This window comes from Psammomys obesus, unplaced genomic scaffold, assembly GCF_907164565.1.
Source record: "Psammomys obesus unplaced genomic scaffold, mPsaObe1.curated_primary_1811, whole genome shotgun sequence".
NCBI classification, from domain to species: Eukaryota; Metazoa; Chordata; class Mammalia; order Rodentia; family Muridae; genus Psammomys; species Psammomys obesus.
Window position 1 is genome coordinate 3,955,538 of NW_026591816.1, and position 22,480 is coordinate 3,978,017.

At 38.4% G+C, this 22,480-nt stretch overlaps 1 protein-coding gene across 1 annotated transcript; it reads right to left on the bottom strand.

Moving 5' to 3' along the window:
- Positions 1-5,587: 5,587 nt before the first annotated feature.
- On the bottom strand, positions 5,588-6,025 carry LOC129680440 (bromodomain and WD repeat-containing protein 1-like). The gene has a single exon (XM_055612075.1). It carries the CDS (start codon positions 6,017-6,019, stop codon positions 5,657-5,659), a length of 363 nt encoding a protein of 120 aa, XP_055468050.1. The 5' UTR covers positions 6,020-6,025; the 3' UTR covers positions 5,588-5,656.
- Between the last annotated feature and the right edge of the window lie 16,455 nt (positions 6,026-22,480).

The window sequence follows — 22,480 nt, forward strand, 5'->3', positions numbered from 1 at the left end:
TTTGGTTGTTTTTGATTTTTTTTCCACATAAAGTTGAGAATTATTCTTTCAAGGTCTGTGAAGAATTGTGTTAGCATTTTGATGGGAATTGTATTGAATCTGTAGATTGCTTTTAACAGGATGGCCATTTTCACTATGTTAATCTTTCCGATCCATGAGCACGGGAGATCTTTCCATCTTCTGATATCTTCTTTAATTTCTTTCTTCAAAGATTTAAAGCTTTTTTTTTTTTTTCAAACAAGTACTTCACTTGCTTGGTTAGAGTCAAACCAAGGTACTTTGTTATTAGTGGTTATTGTGAAGGTTGTTGTTTCCCTACTTTCTTTCTCAACCCTTTGGTCTTTGATATAAAGGAGGGCTTCTGATTTTCTTTTTTTTTTTTTTTGAGAAATTTTGTATTTAGCCACTCCTGGAGGTGTTTATCTGCTGAAGAGGTTCTTTGGTTGAATATTTGGGTCACTCGTATATACTATCATATCATCTGCAAGTAGTGATACGTTAAAACTTCTTCCTTTTCAATTTGTAGCCCCTTAATCTCCTTTAGTTGTCTTATTGCTCTAGGTAGGACTGCAAGTACTATGTTGAAGAGATGTGGAGAGAGTGGGCAGCCTTGCCTTGTCCCTGATTTCAGTGGGATTGATTTAAGTTTCTCTCCATTGAGTTTGATGTTGGCTATAGGCTTGCTGAATATCGTCTTTACTCTGGTTAGGTTTGTGCCTTATATTCCTGATCTCTCCAAGTCTTTAAACATAAATGGGTTTTGCATTTTGTCAAATGCTTTATCAGCATCTGAGGAGATGATCATATGGCTTTTCTCCTTCAGTTTGTTTATATGGTGGATTTAAGTATGTTGAACCACCCCTGCATCCCTGAATGAAGCCTACTTAGTCATGGGGATGATATCTTTGATGTGTTCTTGGATTCGGTTTGCAAGTATTTTATTGAGTATTTTTGCATCTATGTTCATAAAAGAGAAATGTCTGAAGTTCTCTTTATTTATTCATTATGTGGATTAGGTATCAAGTTGTTTGTGGCTTCATAGAATAAATTTGGTAATGTTCCTTCTGTTTCTATTTTGTGGAATAGTTTGAAGAAAGTTGGAGTTAGCTCTTCTTTGAAGGTCTGGTAGAATTTTGTGCTAAAACCATCTGGTCCTGGGCTTTTTTTGGATGGGAGACTTTTGATGACTGCTTATATTTCCTTGGGGGATATAGGACTATTTAATTGATTTACCTGGTCCTGATTCAGCTTTGGTAAGTCAAATCAATCAAGAAAATTGTCCATTTCATTTAGATTTTCAAATTTTGTGGTATAAAGACTTTTGAAGTAAGTCCTAATGATTGTTTGGATTTCCTCAGTGTCTGTAGTTATGTCCCCCTTTTAATTTCTGATTTTCTTGATTTGGGTGGTGTCTCTCTGTCTTTTAGTTAGCTTGGCTAAGGGTTTGTCTATCTTGTTGATTTTTCTCAAAGAACCAGCTCTTGGTTTCTTTGATTCTTTGAATTGTTTTATTTGTTTCTAATTGATTGATTTCAGCCCTGAGTTTGATTATTTGCAGTTGTCTACTCCTCTTGTGTGTGTCTGTCCCCCTCCCCTTGGGCTTTCAGATGAGCCCTAATCTGTTTGTATAAGATGTTTCAAATTTCTACTTAAAGGCACTTAGTGCTATTATTTTCCTCTTAGCACTGCTCTCATTGTGTCCCATAATTTTGGGTATGCTCTGCCTTCATTTTCATTGAATTCTTTGAAGGCTTTAATTTCTTTCTTTGTTTCTTCCCTAACCCAATTTTCATTGAGTAGTGAGTTGTTCAGTTTCCATGTGTGTGCAGAATTTTTGCTATTTCTGTTTTTGTTGAGGTCCAGTTTTAGTCCATGGTAGTCAGATAGGATACAAGGGGTTATGTCAATCTTCTTGTATTTGTTGAGGTTTGCTTTTTAACCAACTATACGGTCTATTTTGGAGAAGGTTCCATGAGGTGCTGAAAAGAAGTTATACTCTTTTGAATTTGAGTAAAAAGTTCTTTAGAGATCTTTTAGGTCTATTTGATTTAAGCCCTCTGTAAGTGCCTTTATTTCCCCATATAGCTTCTGTCTAGATGATCTGTTCCTTGGTGAGAGTGGAGTGTTGAAGTCTCGTAATATTAAGGTATTGGGATAGCTGTGTTATTTAAGCTTTAATAATGTTTCATTTACAAATGTAGGTGCTCTTGTATTTGGTGCATAGATGTTCAGAATTGTAATGTCCTCCTGATGGATTTTTCCTTTGATGAGAATGATGTGCCCTTCCTCATCTTTTTTGATTAATTTTGGTTTAAAGTCTATTTTGTTAGATATTAGGATAAATACTCCAACTTGTTTACTGGGTCCATTTGTTTGAAAAACATTTTTCTAACCCTTTACTCTGAGGTAGTGTTTATCTTTGTTGCAGAGGTGTGTTTCTTGGATGCAGCAGAATGTTGGATCCTTTTTCTGCAACCATTCTGTTAGTCTGTGTCTTTTCATTGGAGAGTTGAGTCCATTCATATTGGTAGATAATAGTGACCAGTGAATGTTAGTTCCTTTTAATGTGGAGTTGGTGGTGTTAATGTGTTTCAATGACTGTTTTCTTTAATTTTTTTTTGTTGTTGTTGTTGTGAAGTTATCTATATCCTGTGCATTCTTTGGTGTAATTGTTTTCATTGGATTGGAATTTTCCTTCAAGTATCTTCTCTAGGGCCAGATTGCTGTGTAGATAATCTTTAAGTTTAGTTTTGTCATAAAATATTTTGTTTTTCTCCATCTATGTTTGTTGAAAGCTTTGCTGGTTATAGTAGTCTGGGCTGGCATCTGTGGTCTTTTAAAGTCTGCATGACATCTGCCCAGGCCTATCTAGTTTTCATAGTTTCTTTTGAGAAGTCTGGTGTGATTTTGATCGGTATACCTTTATATGTTACTTGGCCTTTTTCCCTTGCTGCTTTTAATATTTTTTCTTTGTTCTGTAGATTTAGTGTTTTGACTATGTTGTGATGTGAAGAGTTTCTTTTCTGGTCTAGTCTACTTGGTGTTCTGTAAACTTCTTGTGTATTTATGGACATCTCTTTCTTTAAGTTGGAAACATTTCTTCTATGATTTTCTTGAAAATATTTTCTGGACCTTGAAGCATAGAATTTTCTTTTTCATCTATTCCTATTAGCTTAGGTTTCTTCTTTTCATAGTGTCCTTGATTTTTTAGATGTTTTGTGTGTGGAACTTTTCTGATTTTACTTTATTTTTTAAGAGAAGTATCAATTTCTGCAAGTGTATCTTCAGCACCTGAGATTCTCTCTCCCATCTCTTGTATTCTACAAGTGATGCTTACCTTGTGGTTCTTGATCTTTTCTCTAAGTTCTCCATCTCCAAGGTTTTCTCTGTTTGTGTTTTCTTTATTTATTCTAATTCAGTTTTAACGCCTTGCACCATTTTCTTAATCTCTTTGAATGTGGATTCCTGTCTTTCTATGTTGGCTTCTGTTTTATTGTTCGTTTACTCTCTACATGCCACTAGTTGTGCCTCTACTTGTGCCTCTGTTTGGCTGTATTTGCCTGTATTTCTTTGAGAGATTTGTTCATTTCTTCTTTATTTGCCTCCATTTGGGTGGCTATTTCTTTGAGAGATTTGTACATTTCCCCTTTATGTGCCTCCATTTGTTTGGCTATATTTCTTTGAGAGATTTGTTTGTTTCTTCTTTATGTGCCTCTAAAAACTAGATAAGCATAGCTTTAAAATCATTTTCCTGTGTTTCTGATGAATAGAAATATCATTGATTATGGAGATTGCTTTTGAAGCCATGATGTCCTCATCTTTGTTGGTTGTGTTGTTACTCTCACCTCTGGCCATTTACCTAGTCATAACCTTCACTTTTGCTCCTTGAGTCTGTACTTCAGACTGGGTCTGCCTTTTTCTGGTGTCTGGAGTATTCTTTGGGAAGTTGAGAGAGGTTAACTGGTTTGAGAGTATGTGTTGATGTTTCCACTGTACCTAACGGAGGAAAGTCCACAAGCGCAGGTGAACAAGTGTGGGCAAAAAAGTGTGCATGTTTGAATGAAAGTATGCCTTGAAGGACAGGGTACTAGAGAGTTTAGATACTTGTAATGTGGACAAGTAGGTGCATGCATGCACAGGAGGCAGTGCAGGCACTGGTGTTGTTTTTAGGAGCAATGCGCATGCACAGATTCCCTGAATACCTCCGTGGCCTACCGGCCTGTCATACTATCTTTCTGGTATTCATATCTGTCTGGGTTCCAGGAGTTGTTTGTCTGGACTCCACTGGAAGACCCGCAGAACATGGGTTTCAATGTTGAGAGTGCTGTACCAAGGATCCCTATGTTGTCCACAGTGGGGTGTGGATGGGAGTGATATGATGTCTGGCTGCTAGCATAGAGGGGCCCTGGATCTGGTCCCTCTGGTCCCTCTGTATGCACTCACTTGTAGGCACACTCACTCTCTAGCACGTCTAAATGGAAAATACAGGGGTCCCCCGTGTTCTCTACTCTCAGATTTGGGACTGCCCAGGCAAATGAGAGTGTAACCAATCTGTCCACTCAGTGGTGCTGCAGCAGAACTTGAAGGCTTGTTTAGTGGTCCACTGAGTCCAGCCATAGCAGGAGAACTGCTGGTACAGATGTCTTCTGGGAGGACTTGGGGCCTTGGTGGCCTGGCAAAGCTGGGTGGCTCATACAACTAGCAGCTCACCACTGAGGGGCTTGAGGTCTGCCTTCTTGTTACAGATATCGAATTGGCAGTTCTGTCCTAGGAGCCCCTGAAGCACTGTGCTCTGTGCTAGGAGCCATGGGCATTATGGTCCAACTCAGAGGTCTCTGTTGAGGATGCAAGAGGGTGGCCCATCAAGGGGAAGTATAGGGGGACTGAATACTCACCACCTTCAGTCCCCAGAGAAATATGCAGGTGACCTGGTTCCAAATGATCTCTGCTCACAGTTTGTCCCCTCTGGCCCAGGAAGCCTCAATGTGGATGTTCTAGTTTCAGCTGCCACTCCACTCACCAATTTCAGAGTTTCAGATCCTCTGCCCCTCAGATATGGTGTGCGCTGGTCGCTGCCATCTTGGATCAAGCCCAGAATTGTTTTTTACCTGTGTGTTGAGACAGTCCTTTAGAACCGAGATTATCTGAATATTCCAATATCTGTGATTTTGTGTCTAGCAATTTAAAGTACTGGTTATTTAATGTTTTGTGTTCATAAGGTAGGAAGAATTTTTTAATCGTTTTATTTCTGTATGTGTGTGTGTGTATGCTCATGTAATAGAATGAGTGCATGGATGTTAGAGGACAACCTGAAGGAACTGTTTTTTTTTTTTTTGTTTTGTTTTGCTAGTACTTGAAGAGTTTATTATAGACATATACAATTACATCCATTGGAGTTACGAGTGAGCTACAAAGTGGAAAACTTAAGAACTCACATTGATAAAACCTCAAGCACATCTTAAATTCAAGCATCTTACTTAACATCTATGTCTTTATCAATTTTTGAAATGCAGAAGGACCCATTAAACATGATAAAATTCGACCTACACTAATTGCAGAGCATATAGTCCATGGCATTAGTTGCATCATTACCTTCCACCATCTTACACAGCTTCACAGTCATAACGTAAGCTATTAGTACAAAGCAGACACTTCTTCAAACTAAGGTACCTTTTGCAGTACGTAGCAAAGACTGCCTTCCTGCACCAAGCAAAGAAGTGACTCTTGAAATGCTGGGCGGGATTTCTTTATCCAGCATTGGGCCGAGGCGTTGGCAGATTTGCAACAGGTGATCGTGGGCCACATGCTTATTGGACAAGACCAATTCCTCGTAGCTCCTGCTGTGCTCGTTGCCCTCCCAGTCCAACCTCTTCGGCAACAGCTGGTACTGCTCCAGCTCCTGCACCAGCACCTGCGCCGCTCGGCAACACCGGCCGGCCGAGAGGTAGCGGGCGATGAGGAAGTACAGCTCCGACTCGATGAGCGGTACCGGACGTCGGGCCTGCGAAGGCTCCGCCATGGCGGGGCGCGGGGCAGGGGCGGGTGGGTGGGCGAGCGTGTAGGCCGCACCGAGGCCTGACCCGGCCGGCGTCCCGCCCCCCCCGCCCCCAGCTCCTCAGGCGCGCGCCGCCGCCATCTTGTTTTTTTTTTTTTTTTTTTTAACCACCAAGTAGCACCCCTGGGATTGAACTCAGGTCACCAGGCTTAACCAAAAGAGCCACAGCACCTACCCTCAAGGTAGCTTTGTCCACAATGAAAATTCAGGCAATAGGTTTATGTTAGAGTTGGAGGAGAAAAAAAACATGGCTTGTCTGTGGCTGTAATAATTGTCACTAATAATAATATCAAGTAATAAAAAAATCTAAACATAGTATGTACAATACTGCAGATAAAATTCAAACATACATCCATTTTATAAATTTTAGGTGAAAACATGATGCATATTTGCACCTCTATCCATTTTCCTTGAATGACATGATGTTACAAGCTGCTAGTAACATTTATATGTAAAATACTTTCGCCAGACCTAAGATAGCAAATGAAAAGTCTGCAATAATTCCTCAGATAGCAATGACTTTGCCATGACTCAATGGCAAAATGAAATGGCTTGTCTGATGAAGCATCATAGATTCTTCACCTTCTGTAATGTTATATTTGCCTGCAAGCTTCGTTCACCTCATCACCCTCCTCTCTATAACATAAAGCCAGCTGACAAGTTCAAAGAGTAATGTACTCGTAAAATGTCCTCAAACCCTGCTTACCATTATTAATAGCAAACGATTCCTTTTGAAATAAAAGAGGATGTCAGGCTATTATTAGATATCTTCAAGTATTTTCTGTATTCTTCCATAAAGATGGTTTTCTAGGGCAAGTTATTAATTAAAGGGCTTGCAGTTTTCCCCTTTCATAAAGCATATCAAAGAATATTTCTATGAGCTCTACTCTCTAAAATCATGAATTAGTTACATTTTTACACTGCTGTCATTTATAAATCACAATTTCTGGTAATAAGGGAATGTCATAATTTTAAACATTAGTAATGAGGCCTATAAAATTTCTAATATTAATGGAGATACACTCCTTTGACCTAGGGGACTCAAGCTATTTTAAAGTCAAAATGGATATCAGTTCCTCTTAAGGTTTTTCAGTGAACACCTTTTTCATTATTTTAATTTTTATTTATTTATTTTATATCCTGGTCATAGCCTTCTTCCTCCTCTCCTTCTGGTCCTACTCTCTCCCCCTGTTTGCCCCTCTCCCCTCCCCTTCTTTTCAATGAAGAAAAGCACCATGCCTCTAGCATATCAAGTCAAATCAAGACTGAATGAACACAATCTTATTGTAGAAAGTACAGAGTTGGTGTCGCTTCTCTTGCTGTGCAATTTTTTTTTTCTCTCCAGCAAGGTTCTCCTTAAACTCACTCTTAATAGGGAAAAACAAACAAACAAACAAACAAATACTGTTTTGACTATTGGGAGGCATGTGCTCAGCCTGGTTCTATGATTCCTTCAGCTCTGGGAAAGGCTGGTTCTCAGCCTCTGACACTGACCACTTCCCAGGCTCAGATGGACTGATGATGGAGTTCAAATTACTGCATAATAGCTACTGGACAGCAACTCACTCACATAGTAAGTAAACAAGCTCAGACTATTATCATCAGAAGAATGAACAAGGCAAAAATTACAATTAAATTTCCCACTTCCCACCACTAGGAAGTGGGATTTTACTTCCTACAGCACAGTATTTCTCCTCTAGCTGCCTGATATGCTTTTCATTAGGTTGTAAGAAGAAATCAAAAATTTTAAGGCTCACTTATGATTTCTATGTTTATAGAGACTCATGACAATGTGAAAAATATTACAAAGAGGTTGAAGCTTTAACTATGATTAAAGAATTCCAAAGACAACTTGGTTATTTTAGCCTTCTCTTCCCATAACCACTCAGTCTCATGTCCTTCTCCTCCTAGTATGTCATCATGTGGGATGGATGTCTCCAGCTGACACATTGAGAACCTTCATAAAATTGACAAGGTGGAAGTAGATAAATCCTGTCCAACAACAACCAAAAAGCTCTTAAAAGATGCTGGAACATGGTGTTCCAAATAAGAGAGTATAATTTATTAGGAGCAGGTTTATAAAGCTTAAAGAATCAAGAGGAGTATAAAGGCCTCTACATATCCTGTTTAGAAAACTAAAATATTAGAAATACTATGTATGAGCATATGTACTCCTCTTAACATGTATCAATTGATGCCATTTTTTGAATTATGTGTGGGGTGTGTGTGTGTGTGTGTGTAGTAATGGAATAAAGAGTATGAAAGGCAATAGAAATAGAAATATTCAATTATTTAAATGTTTTATGAACTAGCTAATAGTTAAATGAGGTGTTTAAATCATTATAATGTTGAGGGCATGAGAATATACCTACAATATGAAACTTAAATAACATGAAAGGTCTCTCTTCTACTGTAAGATAGATTTTAATGTGAAGATTTATGATACAGATCAGTAATGGAGGAGTTGCTCTTTGCCCAACATCTCCATGCTCTGCTGCTTTACCAATGAGGGATAGATTTAGGGCATACACACCTAACATTTTCACTTTAAATGCACTGTCAGTTGTTGCAAACACTTGTGTAAAAAAGTCAATAATTTACTTGTGGGAAAATATTTAGAGGAAGAGTCCAAAAGAATAAACATTAAAAATATTGCATGTATTACTGTGTGGTATAATTTCTCTCTCTCTGTGTGTGTACTTGTCTATGCATACAGAAGGGTTGGGGAGCACAGGCGTTGGCATACATATCTGGTCAGAGGAATAGTTTTGGAAGTGAGTTCTCTCCTTCCATTGTGGGTTCTGAGACTCATTCTCAGCTCATCAACTTGCCCAGGAAACCCTTTTATCCATAGAGCCATCTGGCTGGCTCATAAAGCAAATAGTTTTGAAAGAAAAATATTATTTTAAAATTACTCATAATTTTATAATTCATCAAATATTTTATAGACTATAAATCCATATATATTAAGTTTGCATATATATTTTCTTAAGTTTTCTCTGAAAAGAGTTATTCTTAAGTGTGAAGCATCACTTTTTACTTTCAAAAGCTTAGTTTGTTCATTTGCTTCTAATTTTCATATGTAGACATTCATTCAGGGTAGACATTTAGCTATCAGTGCTCCATAGATGACATTGGAAGTCAAGTATTACTGAGGTTCCTGTATATCCCCCAGCCTCCACTGAACTGAAACAATGCCCTTATCTCATGTTTTGTTTTTAATTTAGCCATTCTCCAGAGTAGTATTTTTTTAACTCTGAAATATAATTGTTAGACACAAAAGTTACCCCCTCACTGTTTCCCTAGTGATGAGTGCATCCATGTAGCTTCAAAAAATGCAATGACCTTTGTATAGCTATCCTTAAAAGAGGTTGCAGTGCTTCGCCCAACAAATATGATCAACAAATTGAAATTGGACCAGAAAACACAGGATACAAGGCATATAGGACAGATTCTCTTATTTCCTTATATGTTCTCTTGTTCATTACTTTTGTCAAATACCTGTACACCACATATTTTAATGCAGGTCCTTATTAGTCATGGAAGATAAAATCATGACTAATTAAGCTTTCATATGTTGGGGATTTCATGTTCAGCAACTGAAACTAATAGTACATTCACAATAGTCCTAGTTAAATGTATTTACAGTGTGAATGGGCTAGAATTAGTTTCATGAGAAACATCATCTATTTTTAAGTATTTAAGGATAAGACACAGCTAATAAGGAAAATAAGGGTTGAGGTTTTGTGGGATTGAAGAAGAAAAAAGACAAAATAGATAACGGCTCAGAAGAACAAAGAATCTGTGGTTTTGTGTTCATTCCCTTTCTGTAATGAAAGCTGTAAGCACAGTTAATACAACATTGAGGGGAAAAGAAACCCTTTGTGGGATTGTGTTCCTTATTCTTCAGAGAACCATGTAACTGTAACTGTTAGGGAGCAAAGCGATTAGGAAAGAGAGGTTTATTAATTTAGATTACATGGATACATGGTCAAAGAAGGACAAACAGGGAAAGGTTTTTGTTTTGATTAGTTTTGTTTTGTTGTTATTATTATTTTTTTGAATGACCAGAAGGAAGTGAGGTGTGTGCTGTATATCATCTACTGTAGGAAGAGCATTGCAGACAGAAGTAACAGCTGTACTCTCTGGTAAAACAAGGTGGAGAATAGAGATGGGGTGAAATGATGCAGGCTAGAGCCCAGTAAACTGTGGGAAAGTAGAAGTAAATGTATTAGAGATGTAAGAGTAGGGAAGACTATGCCAGCCCTTTGAAGCTATTTGGAATTCTTTGGTTTATACCAAAGTAAAAGACCAAAGAGAACAGGAGACTGGAGTTCTGAGCTGTACGGATATATTATAATTTTAGTCTAAGCAGTCTGTGAGGCACAGGCTATGATGGGAGGGGAAGGTTTATAAGCTGACGGATCAAGGAGAATGTTACTAAACAATTCACATAAAAATTCATATTTAAATTTCACATGATTGAGCTTGCTAGTTGAGGAGTAGCACTGAGACCCTAAAGGAGAGAAGCATGTAAAACATGGAAAAAGAGGCTGACTGAGAAAAATTTGAAAACTTTTAACAGACTTCAATATACCAAGAATATAAGTAGGTCAAGAGAAAGCTGGAGAGGGGCAAAGTCCACTTCACACTTCACGGAGACCTTTTGTTTTGTTTTGTTTTGTTTTTGTAGACAGGAATTCTTTGTGTAGTCTTGGCCTTGGCTGTCCTGTACTAGCTTTGTAGATGGGCTGACCTTGAACACACAGAGATCCTCCTGCCTCTGCCTCCCACTGTGCCCTGCTCTTGGAAACTTTTAGAAGTCACATTGTGTATTCTGTTCTGAATCACCTGTAAGCATGTTTAAATATTTTAAACATGGGATACTATATCACAGGTTTGAAAGCAATATACATTTATTATGTCACTTGCCAGGATCAGGAGACTACTTTCTCCCTGGCACTGTGGGATATCTTCTGGGCTGCAAACCTGGAATCAGAGTTCTCAGAATCATATCCCAGCTGCAGGCAGAACTGAATTCATCAGTTGTGGGACAGAAGCTCCTCCTCGCTTAATGGCTGACTCTAATAGAACTCCACCTCAAAAAGAAAGGTCCATGAAACTGAACCTGAACATCCCAGAAGCCAGATGTTTGAAGACTGCAGATGAAAAGTGACTTCGCTGACCTCAGGCACCCAGAGACTATAGAAGCAAAGCATCTGCTCCTGATGCCAAACACTGGGTGGATTCATGAAATGTAGCAGATGCCACAGTCTCAAGAACAACTTATCTAAGGCAAACACCTATTCCTTATCTTGCCTCTAAGGAGCCCTCTGCCTCCTCTCTTTATTGTTCTTAATACAAAACACACCATCCCTGAGCAAGCAGAGATTTTTTTGTAAACTCTGTCCTGGTTTTCTGAGTCATGTGCTTCAAACAGAGTGTAGTCAGATCTAGAACACTACATCCCTTGTATTAAATTAAGCCTGCTTTAATGGTTTTAGGTCATCAAAATTCTCATTTCATTCTAGAAACTTAATTCTTACTATTCCTTCGCTTCTCCTCACTGAAATCCATAACATAGCTACTTTTATGACCCTTGGCCATCAAGGCAATTTATTTGCTATCTTTTAAGCCATCTGACTAGTTATGACTGACCCAGGATCATTTCCCAGTTTCTTAGTTATGGTGAATAAGCTGAAAACAATGATAATTGCTTCAAAATATCCCTAACATTCAAAATATAGATGAATACAATCAAATTTAATCAAGGTATGGTAACTCATTGCTTTTATCTTATTCAGAAGGAGGTAATGTTATCACTACCACTCCAAGGAAGGAGTTGTTTAGGGAATTGTTTTCACCAGATGATAGACATCATGTGGTCATCATAGAACATTGCCTTCAAGATAGGTGTTGGAGTTTCAGACAAACATCATCACTGTCTCACTACCGTTATTACAGATTTTGAATAGAGCAACCTGCAGGGGAAGGTTGTGGTATATTAGTTAAATATGAGATATATGAGAGACTTTACTTGGAAATTGAAATATATTTGGAAGTCAATTAATGAAAATTAAAGAATGAGGAAAAGAGGTGGAGTCTAAAGTACCATAGGTTCTTGCCATAGAAATAGTATAAATAAATATGTGAAGTTATTACATAACCCAAGAAGGTAAAAATGATTCAGACACAGCTGAAGGAGGTATTAGGAGAAAATAATGTTATCTACATGTCGAATTTATAACATGTGAAATTGTTGTGTAGCAATTTCCTCTGAAACTGTCCATGAAATTCCATGAAACTGTCTAGATTCAACAGGTTCTTCCCTTCCTAAGAGTATTGTCTTAGTTAGGGTTTCTATTGCTGAGACAAAACACCATGACCAAAAATTAAAAACAAAAGCACAGGAGGAAAGAGTTTATTTGGCTTCTACTTCCACATTGCTGTTCAGCATTGAAGGAAGTCAGGACAAGAACTCAAACAGAGTAGGAACCCGGAGGCAGGAGTTGATACAGAGGCCATGGAGGAAATACTGCTTACTGACCTGTTTCACACAGCTTTCTTAGGGCTTTCTTGTAGAATCCAGGACTACCAGCCCAGGGATGGCAGCACTTCCCACAAGCTGGACCCTGCCCATTAAACATTAATTTAGAAAATGCCTTATAACTTGATCTCATGTAGGCATTTCTGGAACTGAGGAGCCTTTCTCTCTGATGACTCTAGCTTGTATCAAGTTGACATAAAACCAGCAAGTACACATGTGTAAGCAGTGAAGATGGATGAGTTAAACAAGCCAAGCAGCAAAGAGCCTCAGAGAATCCTGCTTTCTAGAAGGAGCAGGGACCCACCAAGCTGTCTGGAAGAAACAACTGAGCTGCCAGGAAAGGGCACAGACCAACTGAGCAATCTAGAGAGGAAATTCTACAACCTGTTAAGTTGTCTGCAGGATGTATAATATGGCCCAGTTTCCATCTTTCATGAGCTGTCAGTCATGTTGGAATGGGTGTTGGTGATGCAGCTATTTTGTCTCTAAATTACATTTCTACAAATAATCCCAATAAAATTTTTGGTTCACAAAGTTGGACTTTGGAGTACCCATACTTTGGTCTGTCAGCACTTCCATTTGTATAGTGAGTAGGTGTGTCAACATGGATGTATCATGAAATTCTTATTTTCTTTAAGTAGTGTCTGTATACCCAATGTGTACATAGGTGTGTGGGGTATGTATGCAAGTGTGTATGTGTTGCTGTGGAGGTCAGAGCACAACATCCAGCATCAGTCTTTACCTTCCACCTCCTTTAAGACATACACCACTACATATGCCAGGCTAAGTGGTCCCCAAGCTTTCCTGCCACATGATTTATACAATAAACTGTATCCTTACCTCCCTAAAGCAATTTGTGGACAATGAATCTAGAATAAAATGTTATTACATGAATGCATTAAGGTTAAAACATTGAAAAAATAACATGTATTTTGGGCAATGCGTAAATGGAAATTGGTATAGGAAGATGAATATGACAAAATAATGACAAAATAAAAGGCAGAAGAGTAAGAGGAAAAGAATGAGAGTTTTCCACTAAGTAGTGAAGGGCTTAAAAATATAGAATGTATTCACTGTTAAAGTTGATTAAAGTCAGTTGACCTTCAAAATTTATTTGTTTCAGTCAAACATCAATAAAGGCTTCTTAGAATTATGTGAGTAAAATTAAAATATAAGGACACCTAACTCCATTGATGCGACAAACCTAAGTCATATACATGTATTATTCTTTCCAGATATATGCTCAGGATGGACAAATGGAGGGTTATCCTGGTTGGACCTAATTTACAAAGAATTTTCTCCAAATACCTTAACATATTACTGGTGAGTAAGTGAGACTGTTAGAGTAAGTACAAGAGAAAGAAAATTGAAGAGTTGAGGATAAAGAAAAGATAAGAAAGGAAATGTAATGAATATCAAAAGAAGAAGATTAGACTCATAGTCCCAGTAGAGGAAGAGTTTAGAAGAGACAAATAACTTGTTCACTGAAGAAAATGTCCAAGGCCAGAGGATGCACTCAGAGGCAATCTACATTGAAGATTTTGTGCCAGATGATGGGCTGTCTACTCTTTGACTGAATAACTCTTAATGAACTCTTGGAAGTACGCAGTTATGTAAAATGTTAAAAACAATTGTCTATATTCTCAAATAATATCTTGCTAGTCATCACTGGATATTTCTCTTCTTTTCCATCTACCATTTGACATAGCATGGTAAAGTAGGTTATAATGCAATAACAATGTTTTATAAAACACTATTGAATGGATAGAGAGTGATGCAAGATGAAGTTTATGTATAAATACATAGTAGAGCCTGGATGGTATCAGGGAAGTAAAGTACTGAAACATGAAGATAATATGGCCATCAAAACAAAACAAGTGATGGTGAGACTGTTACAGGCAGAACTACGTCTCTGAGAGTTCACAAAGCTTCATTCTGTATGATCAGAAAGTCACACTGAACACAGGGTGACTGAGTGAGTTACAATGATTTATTTTTTAACCTCGATGTGACTGGTATCATCAAAATAAAAGAAGAGGACAGGAACTCCACAAGGAGAGCAACAGAACAAGAAAATTTGAACACAGGGAACTTCCCAAAGACTCATACTCCAACCAAGGACTATTCATGGAGATAACCTAGAACCCCTGCACAGGTGTAGCCCCTGGCAGTTTAATGTCCAAGTGGCTTACATAGTGATGGGAAGAGGGACTGCCTCTGACATAACCTGATTGGCCTGCTCATTAATCACCTCCCCCTGAGGGGGGAGCAGGCTTACCAGGCCACAGAAGAAGACAATGCAGCCATTCCTGATGTGATCTGATAGACTAAGATCAGAAGGAATGAGAGGAGGACCTCCTCTATCAGTGTACTTGGGGAGTGGCATGCATGAAGAAAGGGGAGGTAGGGTGGGATCGGGAGGGGAGGAGGGAGGGGTTTATGGGGGGATACAAAATGAATAAAGTGTAATTAATAATAATAATAATAATAATAATAATAATAAAAGAAAAATAAAAGAAGAAACTCAGAAGTGATGGCATATTGATTAAATGTCCTGTGAAGAGCTAATGAGAAAGTGGCCACCACAATTGATGAAGAGTGGCCTCTTGGCAGCTTAAGGCTTTTAGATCAGAAAGAAAGTCAGATTCTGCTGTTTGAAGGACCCAGTGCATGCCATTTTGCAATGGCATTTTCTGGAGCCTGCTGACAGAGTCAAACAGTACCTGAGTGAGGAGCAAGGATTGAAATAATTAAAGCAAGTCACAGCTTGAGAGCACTGTAAGAAGGACTGCAGTGGCAAGTATGTTCCACAGTTCCTTTTTATAGGCAAAACAAAAACAAGTCACATCAATAAAAGAGAGAAGTTCTTAAACTACTTGCCCAAAGTGGATATGGTCCAACGTCACACAAACAAGTTTTAAGAAATTTGGTGGAACATCCTCTTATTTCTATCTTAAGGTGAAGACCAGGGTGAAAACATGTTTTTTTTTTTAATTTTTATATTAATTTCCGGTTACTTACATTGTATCCCAGCTGTAGCCCCCTCCTTCTTTCCTTCCCAATCCTGCCCTCCCTCCCTCATCTCCACCCTGCCCCTCTCTAAGTCCACTGATAGGGAAGGTCTTACTGCCCTTCTATCTGACCCTAGCTTATCAGGTCTCACCATGACTGGCTGCAATGTCCTCCTCTGTGGCCTAGCTAGGCTGCTCCTTACACAAGGGGTAGGGAGGTCAAAGAGCTAGCCACAGAGTTCACTGCTGGTCGGTGACAAGTGAGTATATATCATGTGTGTCTTTCTGCTTCTGAGATACCTCATTTAGTATGATCTTTTCTAGTCCCCACCATTTACCTGTTTTTTGATTTATGATTTCCTTTTTTTAATTTCTTTATTAATTACACTTTATTCATTTTGTATCTCCCCATAAGCCCCTCCCTCCTCCCCTCCCGATCCCACCCTCCCTCCTCTTTCTGCATGCATGCCACTCCCCAAGTCCACTGATAGGGGAGGTTCTCCTCTCCTTTCTGATCTTAGTCTATCAGTTCTCATCAAAAGTGGCTGCATTGTCCTCTACTGTGGCCTGATAAGGCTGCTCCCCCCTCAGGGGGAAGTGATCAACGAGCAGGCCAATCAGATTATGTCAGAGGCAGTCCCTCTTCCCATTACTATGTAACCCACTTGGACACTGAACTGCCATGAGCTACACCTGTGCAGGGGTTCCAGGTCATCTCCACGAATAGTACTTGGTTGGAGTATGGGTCCCTTGTTGTTAATTGCTGAGTAGTATGCCATTGTGTAAAAGTACCACAATTTCTGTATTCATTCCTCCCTTGACGGACATGTGGGTTGTTTCCAGGTTCTGGCTATTACAAATAAAACTGCTACAAACTTGATTGAACAAATGTTCTTGTTGTGTATTTGAGTATATTTTGGATATATTCCTAGAAGTGGTATAGCTGGATCTTGAGGAAGCGCTATTCCTAATTGTCTGAGATAGCACCAGATTGATTTCCAAAATGGTTGTACAAGTTTACATTCCCACCAGCAATGGAGGAATGTTCCTTTTTCTCCACAACCTCTTCAGCATGTGTTGTCACTTGAGTTTTTGATCTTAGCCATTCTGATGGGTGTGAGGTGAAATCTCAGGGTCATTTTGATTTGCATCTCCCTGAAGAAGAGTTGTTTTGATTTGAATCTCCCTGATGGCTAACAATATTGAGCATTTCTTTAGGTATTTTTCTGCCATTCTACATTCCTCTACAGAGTGTTCTCTGTGTAGCTCTGTACCACATTTGTTAATTGGATTACTTAATTTGTTGCTTTTTAACTTCTTGAGTTCTTTATATGTACTGGATATTAGCCCTGTCTCAGATATAGGTAAAGATCCTTTTCCAGTCTGTAGGTTGTCTTTTTGTTTTGATAACAGTGACTTTTGCTTTACAGATGATTTTCAGTTTAATGAGGTCCCATTTATTGATTGTTGATCTTAGAGGCTGTGCTGTTGATGTTCTGTCCAGGAAGTAGTCTCCTGTGCCAATGAGTTCTAGGGTCTTCCCCAGTTTTTCTTCTAACCGATTTAATGTGTCTGGTTTTATGTTGAAGTCTTTGATCCAATTGGACTTTAGTTTTGTGCAGGGTGATAAATATGGATCTATTTTCATTTTTCTCTGTGTAGACAGCCAGTTGGACCAGCACCATTTGTTGAAGATGCTGTCTTTATTTCCATTGAATAGTTTTAGCTTCTTTGTCAAAAATCAAGTGTCCATAGGTATGTGGGTTTATTTCTGAGTCTTCTATTCAGTTCCATTGATTCACCATTCAGTTTATATGCCAATACCATGCAGGTTTTATTACTTTTCTCTGTAGTACAGCTTGAGATCAAGGATGGAGATACTTCCAGATATGTCATTGTACAGGATAGTTTTGGAAATTCTGGGTTTTTTATTTCTCCATGTGAAGTTGAGAATTGTTCTTTCAAGGTCTGCAAAGAATTGTCTTGGTATTTTGATGTTAAGTGCATTGAATCTAGAGAACGCTGTTGGCAGAATGGCATTTTCACTATGTTAATCCTACCAATCCATGAACATGGGAGATCTCTCCATCTTCTGATATCTTTTTTAATTTCTTTCTTCAGAGACTTGAAGATTTTCTCAAACAGATATTTCACTTGCTTGGTTAGAGTCACCCCACGGTACTTTATCTTATTAGTGGCAATTGTGAAGGGTGTTGTTTCCCTAATTTCTTTCTAAGCCCTTTTGTCTTGAGTATACGGGAGGGCTTCTGATTTTTTTCAGTTGATTTTTGTATCCAGCCACTTTGCTGAAGGTGTTTATCATCTGTAGGAGTTCTCTGGTTGAATTTTTGGTGTCACTCAGGTATACTATCATATCATCTACGAATAGTGATACTTTGACTTCTTCTGTTCATATTTGTATCCCCTTGATCTCCTTTAGTTGTCTTATTGCTCTAGCTAGGACTTCAAGTCCTATATTGAAGAGAGATGGAGACAGTTGGCAGCCTTGCCTTGTCCCTGATTTTAGTGGGATTGATTTACATTTCTCTCCATTAAGTTTGATGTTGGCTATAGGCTTGTTGTATATTGCCTTTACTATGCTTAGGTATTTGCCTCATATCCCTGATCTCTTCAAAACTTTAGACATGAATGGATGTTGGACTTTGTCAAATGCCTTTTTGGCATCTAAGTTGATGATCATGTGGTTTTTCTCCTACAGTTTGTGTATAAGGTGGATTTCATTGATGGAGTTCCATATATTGAACTACCCCTGCAATCCTGGAATGAAGCCTACTTGGTTTTGATGTATAATACATAATGTCTTTTATATGTTCTTAAATTTGGTTTGCAAGTATTTTATTGAGTATTTTTGCATCAATGTTCATAAGACTGATAGGTCTGAAGTTCTCTTATTTTTTGTTGGGTCTTTGTGTAGTTTAGGTATCAAGGTGACTGTGCTTTCATAGAATGAGTTTGCTAATGTTCTTTCTTTTTCTGTTTTGTAGAATAGTTTGAAGAGAATTGGAGTTAACTCATTTTTTAAAATCTGGTAGAATTCTGTGCTTAAACCATCTGGCCCTGGGCTTTTTTTGGAAGGGAGGCTTTTCATGGCTACTTCTATTTCCTTGGGAGATATGGGACTATTCAATATTTCTACCTGATCTTGACTTAATTTTGGTAGATGAAATCTATCAAGAACAATGTTCTGTTCCTTTAGCTTTTCAAATTTTGTGGCATATAGGCTTTTTTAGTATGACCTCATCAGGATTGTTTGGATATCATCAGTGTCAGTAGTTATGTCTCCCTTTTCATTTCTAATTTTGCTGATTTGGATAGTTTCTCTCTGCTCTTTAATTAGTTTGGCTAAGGGCTTGTCTACCTTGTTGATTTTCTCAAAGAACCTGCTCTTGATTTCATTAATTCTTTGAATTGTTTTATTTGCTTCTAATTTTTTTGATTTCTGCTCTGAGCTTGAATATTTCCAGCTATCTATTCCTCTTGGGTGTGTCTGCTCCTTTTTTTCTAGGGCTTCAGGTGAACTATTAATTTTCTTGTATGAGATGTTTCCAATTTTTTCTTGAAGGCACTTAGTGCTATGAGCTTTCCTCTTAGCACTACTTTCATTGTGTCCCATATGTTTGGGTATGTTGTGCCTTCATTTTCATTAAATTCTAGGATGTCTTAAATTTCTTTCTTTATTTCTTCCCTAATCCAGCTGTCATTGAGTAGCGAGTTGTTCAGTTTCCATTATGTTTAGGCTTTTTGCTGTTTCTGTTGTTGAGGTCCAGCTTTAGACCATGATTGTCAGATAGGATACAATGGATTTTTTCAATCTTCTTGTATCTGCTGAGGCTTGCTTTGTGACCAACTATATGGTCTATTTTGGAGAAGGTTCCTTGATGTGCTGAAAAGAAGGTATACACTTTTGATTTGGGGTGAAAAATTCTATAGACATCTATTAGCTCCATTAGATTTAGGGCCTCTGTAAGTGCCCTTATTTCTCTTTTTAGCTTCTCTCTGGATGATCTGTCCCTTGGTGAGAATGGAGTGTTGAAGTCACCCACTATTAAGGTGTTAGGATCAATGTGTGATTTCCGCTTTAATAATATTTCATTTAGAAAGGTAGGTGGTCTTGTATTTGGGGCATAGATGTTCAAAATTGTGATGTCCTCCTCTTGGAATTTTCCTTTGATGAAAAAGATGTGCCCCTCCTCATCTTTTTTGATTAATTTTGGTTGAAAGTCTATTTTATTAGATATTACATCGCTACCCCAGCTTGTTTTCTGGGTCCATTTGCTTGAAAAACATTTTTCCAGCCCTTTACTGTGAGGTAGTGTTTATCTTTGTTGCATAGGTGTATTTCTTGGATGCAGAATGTTGGATCCTGTTTCTGCACCCATTTTGTTAGTCTGTGTCTTTTTACTGGAGAGTGAGTCCATTGATGTTGATAAATAATAGTGACCAGTGAGTGTTAGTGCCTTTTATTGTGAAGTTGGTGGTCTTTCTGTGATTTATTGCTTCTTTTCTTCTTATTTTTTTATTTTTTTGGAAATTATCTGTATCCTATATTTTCTTTGGTATAGTTGTTTTCATTGGATTGGAGTTTTCTTTCTAGTATCTTCTGTAGGGCTGGGTTGCTGTGTACATATTGCTTAAATTTTGTTTTGTCATTGCGTATTTTGTTTTCTCCATTTATGTTAATTGAAAGCTTTGCAGGATATAGTAGTCTGGGTTGGCATCTCTGGTCCCTCAAAGTTTGCATGGCATCTGTTCATGCCCTTCTGGCTTTCATAGTTTCTGATAAGAAGTCTGATGTAATTCTAATTGGTCTACCTTCATATGTTACTTGACCTTTTTCCCTTGATGCCTTTAATATTTTTCTTTGTTATGTAACAAACTTTGTAAAGTTTGTTAATCTTTTTTCTTTGTTAGTGTTTTGACTATGATGTGATGTGAAGAATTTCTTTTCTGTTTTAGTCTATTTGGTGTTCTGTAGGCTTCTTGTATGTTTATGGACATCTCTTTCTTTAAGTTGGGAAAATTTTCTTCTATGATTTTCTTAAAAATCCATCCTTGTATTTCTTTGAGAGCTTTGTTCATTTCCTCTTTGTGTGCCTCTAATAACTGCATAAGCATAGCTTTAAAATAATTTTCCTGTGTTTCCACTGAACTAAAATATCCATTGATATTTAGGGTTGCTGGTGGAGCCATGATATCCTGATTTTTGTTGGGTGTGTTCTTATGCTGACCTCTGGCCATTTGCTTATCTGTAACCTTCACTGTTTTTTCCTGGAGTCTGTACTTCAGAGTGGAACTGTCTTTCACTGTTGTCTGGAGTTCTGTTTCACTGTTGTTCAGGACGATGAGAGAGGTCTAGTGGTTTGAGAATGTGAGTTGTTGCTTCAGCTGTACCTGAGAGAGGAAAAGCCGTTGGAACAAAATCGCTATTATGGGGGAGTAAGTGTGTGTGTGTGTGTGTGTGTGTCCGTGGAATTGTGCCTTGAAGGAGAAAGTGCGTGAAAGTACTAGAGAGTGTAGGTGCTTGGGATATGCCAGTTGGGAGCAAGTGTAGGAGGGGATGTGGATGCTAGCTCTGTTTGCAAGTGCAGATTGCAGGCTCAAAGCACCTGCGCAGGTTTCCTGAATACCCAGTGATCTACAGTGTGTCACGGACTCTGCAGGCTGTACTCTGAGGTCTGTGGCTGACACTGCAGGCTGGACGTGTACTCTGTTGTGGGCTCTATGTGCCTGGCCCTGTGCTCTATGCTAGAAGCTGTGGCCACATCGGGCTGGGCTCTGCTCTCTGAGTTGGAAAGAGCTATGTGCTTCCTCTGCCGTCTCCCCCTCAGCCAAGGATGGAGAATGGAGGTCGAGGAAATGATGGGTGTTTGAGTGTTCTCAGTCTCAAATCTCAAGAAGGGAGATCTGTGCTTGGAGGAGGCAGACTGTGCTCTTTGCAAGTTGCTGTATGCACTGCGGGCTGCCTCCTCTGCCTCTGCTGCTGACTGTGGTACCTCTGCAGCTGCTTCCACTTGTTACAGGGAGTGCCTGGGAATTGATTCCATGGAGATGCCCATGGTTGACCTGTGCCCTATTGGTCTCAGATCAGGGTTTGTCTGCCTTCTGCTCAGAAGCATCGGTTCGGTTGTTTTGTGTTCCACTGCCCCTCCAGTCACTAATTCAGAGTTTCGTCTCCTCTGCCCCTCAATTACAGTTTGCGCTAGTCGCTGCCATCTTGGATCCCGGGAAACCATGTTTTTTTTTGTGTGTGTGTGTGAATACTAAGTAACAAAGCAGCTTGACAAACAGGCATTTAGACAGAGTAGAATTTACTCCGGGGAGGAGATATGAGCAATTATTTTAATTTTTGTAATTATGCATTCTGATGTTTAAAAATATAAAATATGCCTTGAATTTTAAAGTATTTACATAAAAGGTCAAATGTTTTATTTACAAATAGATATTAACATATAAAATATAATTTGAATCATGTAACAAAGCATATCTCATGTTGAATAGAAAACATTCTCAGACACTAACTTACATACACTATTCAAATTAATTTCCCATGGTTGTCTGTGGAGCCTGAATTGCATATTGGATTCATTATAGATTTCAGTTCTTAATTTTTTGTAATAGTGTTTATCTTGATTTATTGTATTTTGTGAAGATATAAAAAATTTTAGTATGTTTGAAAACATCATTTTATTTGCTTTTAACCTTCTTCATTTTCCCCATTATAAAATGTAAGACTCTAGTATTATTGAATTTCTTGTCTTCAGTCAGGCACAATATATTTAGGCTATAAGGTTTTTTCAAGCCCACCTGGAAATGCAAATGCACTCTTTGCTGTTCTTTTCATTGCAA